At 53.8% G+C, this 5608-nt stretch overlaps 1 protein-coding gene across 1 annotated transcript; it reads left to right on the top strand.

Annotated features, from left to right (window-relative positions):
* Positions 1-1010: 1010 nt before the first annotated feature.
* On the top strand, positions 1011-2902 carry FAM181B (family with sequence similarity 181 member B). Its single transcript, XM_007447362.1, has one exon. It carries the CDS (start codon positions 1168-1170, stop codon positions 2458-2460), a length of 1293 nt encoding a protein of 430 aa, XP_007447424.1. The 5' UTR covers positions 1011-1167; the 3' UTR covers positions 2461-2902.
* Positions 2903-5608: the final 2706 nt, after the last annotated feature.

A 5608-nucleotide genomic window follows, 5' to 3' on the forward strand; every position in this document is an offset into this window, starting at 1 on the left:
TTCTGAATCATCTTTCATGCTCTGCCAAATTACTCATTTCCTCTATCCCAAGAAGCTTGCCGAGGTGAAAGTGGGTCTAAATGAACTTCAAGGTGATTCTTGAAATGCAACAGAAGTTCCAGAAGGGCAACTTAAATGGCATGACAGTTAGGGGAGAGGTTCCAGTCCATATTTTGTCCTAAGAGGCTGAGAGTTTTATACACACACAGGGCTGTTTCTCTAAAGCACCAGCTAGCTTAGTGGGAGTGACTTCCTTGCCTCCTGCTGTCTACTGCTAATAAAAGATGGGTCAAGTGCTGGCCTCAGTTTGCTATAAACAATTAACAGGTAGAAGAAAGAGCATCAGAGCTGAGAGTCCTGCAGGAACTCGAGTTAGAATCTTAGGACCAGGGCTAGAGCTTGAAGAGACACTAGTTTCCTTCTCCTATCTGATAGGTGAGGAAGCCGAGAGAGAACATAAGTTTTGTCAAGGGCTTAGGAATGGCTTTGGAGTCAGCCTGGACTGGATATACTTTGGCCAACTCACTGAAACTCTCTAAGGCTCAGTTTCCTCATTTGTTAGATGGTGAAAATAATGCTGATACGTACTTTATAGGACTATTGTTCAAAGGTTAAATGAGGAAATGCATGGACAGTGCCTGGCATAAGCAAGCTCCCCGTAGCTGATGGCTACTATTGTTACCAGAGCTGGGACTGAAACCCACGGGTCTGGACTCTTGCCTTCTCAGCCTCATGGAGAGTGCCCAGCGCCAGGGCGTGGTTGTACCGGAGCTGGAGTTTGAGGACGCGCCATCCCATCCTCACGTCTTGAGGTTGGAGCTAGCCAAGAGAAACGCGCGGGGCGAAGGGAAACTAAGGGGTTAAGGCGATGAGCTTGAGAAAGCCCAGAAAACTAGAAAAGCGACCCCCTCACCCCCACCCCCGGCTTAGCCCAGCTAAGTAAGCCCCTCCCCTTCGCCACCGGGGCGGTCGCCGCGCGCTCCCTCCCTCCGCCCCTCGCTTACAAGACCTAATGAGCTCCCCCGGGAGGCCGAGCAGCGAGCCCGGCCCCAAGCGAGGAAGCTGTGCCGCGCGCACAGCGCCAGGGCGGGAGCCGGGCCTGGGCGGCGGGCGGGAAGCGGCCGGGGGCGCACGGGCGGCGCTGCGGGCCGCCCGGGAGCCGCGGCGATGGCAGTCCAGGCGGCGCTCCTCAGCACGCACCCCTTCGTCCCCTTCGGCTTCGGGGGCTCCCCTGACGGGCTGGGAAGCGCCTTCGGAGCCCTGGACAAGGGTTGCTGTTTCGAGGACGAGGAGACCGGGACACCGGCGGGCGCGCTGCTGGCGGGCGCCGAGGGCGGGGACGTGCGCGAGGCCACCCGCGACCTGCTCAGCTTCATCGACTCGGCGTCCAGCAACATCAAGCTGGCGTTGGACAAGCCCGGCAAGTCGAAGCGGAAGGTGAACCACCGCAAGTACCTGCAGAAGCAGATCAAGCGCTGCAGCGGCCTCATGGGCGCCGCGCCCCCGGGCCCGCCCTCCCCGGGCGCCGCCGACACGCCCGCCAAGCGGCCGCTTGCCGCAGCCAGCGCCCAGACGGTCCCGGCCCAGGCCCACGGCAAGGCGGGCCCCCGGCGGGAGGCGTCGCAGGCCGCGGCGGCCGCCAGCCTGCAAAGCCAGAGCCTGGCCGCGCTCTTCGACTCGCTGAGCCACGTCCCTGGGGCCGCAGATCCTGCAGGGGTTGCGGAGGCGGCGCCCGCGGCCGGGCTCGTGGGAGCGGGCGCTGGGGGCGTGGGAGGGGACGCGGCCGGCCCCGCAGGGGGTCCGGCCGTCCCCGGCGCCAGGAAGGTCCCGCTGCGGGCCCGCAACCTGCCCCCGTCCTTCTTCACCGAGCCGTCACGGGCGGGCGGCGGCGGGTGCGGCCCGTCGGGGCCCGGCGTGAGCTTGGGCGACCTGGAGAAGGGCGCCGAGGCCGCGGAGTTCTTCGAGCTGCTGGGGCCCGACTACGGCGCCGGCTCCGAGGCGGGCGTCTTGCTCGCCGCCGAGCCTCTCGATGTGCTCCTCACCGGAGCCGCCGTCCTAAGGGGACCTCCGGAGCTGGAGACCGGCCTCTTTGAGCCGCCACCCGCGATGGGGGGGAGCCTACTGTACCCCGAGCCCTGGAGCGCCCCGGGCGGCTCCACGACCAAGAAGTCACCCCTGGCTGCCCCCCGCGGTGGCTTGACCTTGAACGAGCCCTTGCGCCCCCTGTACCCAGCCGCCGCGGACTCTCCGGGCGGGGACGACGGGCCCGGCCTTTTGGCCTCTTTCACCCCCTTCTTCTCAGACTGCACTCTGCCCCCGCCGCCCCCGCCCCCGCCCCCGCCCCCGCAGGTGTCCTACGACTACAGCGCGGGCTACAGCCGCACGGCGTACGCCAGCCTTTGGAGACCGGACGGGATTTGGGAAGGGGCGCCCGGGGAGGAGGGGGCGCACCGGGACTGACTGCGCGGTACCCTTCTCCCCCAGTGGAGACTGCTGTGGAGGCGGCCGCCTCTGGGTCTCTCCCAAGCCTAGAGAACGATGGGCAAATGCACGTGGAGTTGAAACGGGATTTAAAAAATTCAGTTAATAAAAGAAACTTAAGAAAAAGAGATGAAGAGAAGTTGGGGGTTGTTTTAATCACAGCCTCGTGTTTAAAAAAAAAAAAGCCGTTGGAAGGTTCTTACCGGATCAGACAAGCCAAGAAATCAAGACGGGATTTGGGGAATGGGGTGGGGATGTCGGAAGGGGCAGGAGGTGGTTTCTGTAGCCACCTGTCCCTTCTCCAACTTTTCATCAAAAGGTCAGTGTATTTAGTGTGCTTGCCCCCTCCAAACAGTGCCCTGGGCCCTCCCCTCCCCTCCCCTTAGAATGCGTTATGAATTAAAGTCTGTATTGAAAAGAATGGAGCAGAGGTATGTTGTTATTGATTTGGGTGTTTTCTTAGAGGACGGTTTCCTGTGTGGTCTCTGCCTTGTTAGGTGAGAGTGTTATTGAGGACGTGAGGCCAGTGGGCACTGCCGACCTCCCCTGTGCTGGTCCCGGGTCTCTGTCACTTTTCCTCCTAGGTTTCTTCAGGCTCCCTTCTTTCTTCCATCTCTTTAACTTTCCCACTCTTATCAGTGCCCTTGTTCACTTTTCTTTCTCTGGCCTCTCATTGCTCTATTTTTTTCCTGTGGGCTTTTCTTGCAAATTTCTGATGTAGGAGGCTTAAATTTAGCAAACCTGGGGTCCATTTCTCTCCTTTTCCCATTCTTCAACCACTTTGGGAGGGAGAGACTGGGCAAGTTATAACATCTTTGCATCTAAGTTTCTTTATCTGAGAGGGTGGGGACGACGATATTTCCTCCACTTTTCACTTCTTCACAGCTTGTTGGGTAGCTCAGAGGGAAAATACATAACATGCCTTGAGCACCCCACCCCCAGGCCAGTGCTTGATTGGTTCTGCAGGTATATATACTTTATATACCTATATAAATGTTTTCTACACATGGAAGCCATTAGGACTGTAAGTCCCATGCTCTTTGTTGGTCCATCTATTTGCCTGGTGATTGCCCTTTCCCTTACAAGCTGTACACTCTCTCTACCCTCTGTCATTCTGTTCCACTCTGCCCTTCCCCCCGCCCCCGTTGGTTTCTGCCTCCCTGTGCTTCCTCACACCTTATACCCACATTCTCTCCATTAAAGGGCATAGTGAAGGTGTGAAGTTTCCCAAGGAGACTCTTCCCTGGATAGCAGTTTTGATGAATGGAATCTGAAGGGGCCCTGGAGTCTGATCCGTTCATCAGAGGGAGATTGGGGAAAAATCAGAAATGTTTTAACCAGCCATGAAGTGGCAGAGAGAACTCATGGCATATCAGGATCATTGAAGGGCAGAGGAGGAAAGACCGGGTGGGAAGTGAGCCACTGGAAAGAAAAAAGTGAGCCCTTCAGTTCTGCAGCCTTGCCGGTGAAAATGTCCGGAGAGACCAACACACAGACAATACGAGATGTTGCCTACTGGTTATGTTGCAGAGGAGAGAGAGCTGCCTCTGTTCAGGCAGCCAAGATAGATTGTAAGAGTATCCACATGTGAGAAAGTTGAAACCCAGTGTTATGCAAAAGATTTTAAAGTCTAGATCTGTGTTTGCCCAAATCAAAAGTACTGCGATCTTTTCAGAAAAGAATTTGGAAAAGAAAACAAGATACTGAGCCATGGTAGACAGCTTTCAATGCTATCCCTAAGTCACTTTCTTCTGAATAAAACCTGTCTTAAGAAAGCACCACAAGAAATACAGCAGAGAGTCCTGTTAACTATGAAACGAGCGTTTGCAAGTTTAGAAACTTGGTGTCTATTAAATTGCAAGGTGGTGACAAATGATTAATTCCACTGTGCTAGCAGAATATTATTCAGCAATTATTTAATTTATTGAAACGAGTTTATGCTGTTATGATCCCCATTTGAAAAGCGAGGCTCAGACAGGTTAAAATAACTTGTCAAAAGCAAGTAGTGGGTCCAAGATCCAGGTCTGTAAGTGTCCTGTCACCGAGACCTGTCTGTTACTTTGCTTCTGCCGTGCTTTGTTAGTGTGTACGGTTTCCAGTCCCCTGCATTATGCTACTAGCAGGGATTCAACATCACCACCATTGACATTTTGGGCAGGTTAATTCTTTGCTGTGGGGACTGCCCTGTGCATAGTAGGATGTCTAGCAGCATCCCTGGCCTCTAGCCACTAGATGCCGATAGCACTCCCCTACTTGTGACAATCAAAAATATCTCCATTACCACAAATCCCCTGGGGGGCAAAATTGCTACCAGTGAAAACCACTATGCCAGACAAATATATAAGCAGCATCTGTGGGGTGCCTGGCACTTTCACGTACATGACCTCATTTAATACTTACAAAGGTTTGTGCTTAGGTATTGTTATTATCCTCACTGTTACAGGTGAAAAGTAAGAAGGGCAAAGGGAGGGGCTAAATCAATCAGCTTAGCTACATCTCATCTCTGCTAATTTACCAGCCATGGACTAGCTAACTGTATTGAAAGGAAGTCTTCCCCTTGGCAAAATTGGATAACGATCCCAAAGGGTTATCATGAGGAATTGGCATAGGGTATGTATAAATGCCCACCACCAGAGAAGGATAGTTCTTAGTACCAGGCAGCCAAGTCTTGGCGTTATGTCAAGGTTCCAAACCATCCAGGATGCCAAGAATGTGTGATTGGCCCCTATGTAGCCTCCAAATTGCCCCATCTCTGATTCCTCTTCTCCCCATGTTGCTTTCCAGTCTGAACTCATGTATGCCTGACTGTGCCACCTACCACAGTACAGTAAGGAGTGCCCATTAATAATAGTCCTGCCAAAGGCTGAGTATATTTTTTGCTTCCTCTCATGTTCCATTTTCTCCTGAAGCCTGTTAAAAAGTATTTTTGTCTCCTGTCTAGCCACGTACCTGCCCATAGACAAGTCTTTTTAAGTGCAATGGTAGATATTTTTCAAGACTGGAAATATGTTATAATATGCTTGTAGTTGTATGACTTTGGACAGGCTGGGGATCTTAGCCTAGCTGGTGATAATAATTACGTTATATGCTGTGTATTCAGGTTTCCCCATCTCAGCTGGGCATTCCT

The sequence above is a fragment of the Lipotes vexillifer genome, unplaced genomic scaffold (assembly GCF_000442215.2).
Source record: "Lipotes vexillifer unplaced genomic scaffold, Lipotes_vexillifer_v1.1 scaffold824, whole genome shotgun sequence".
Lineage (NCBI taxonomy): Eukaryota > Metazoa > Chordata > Mammalia > Artiodactyla > Lipotidae > Lipotes > Lipotes vexillifer.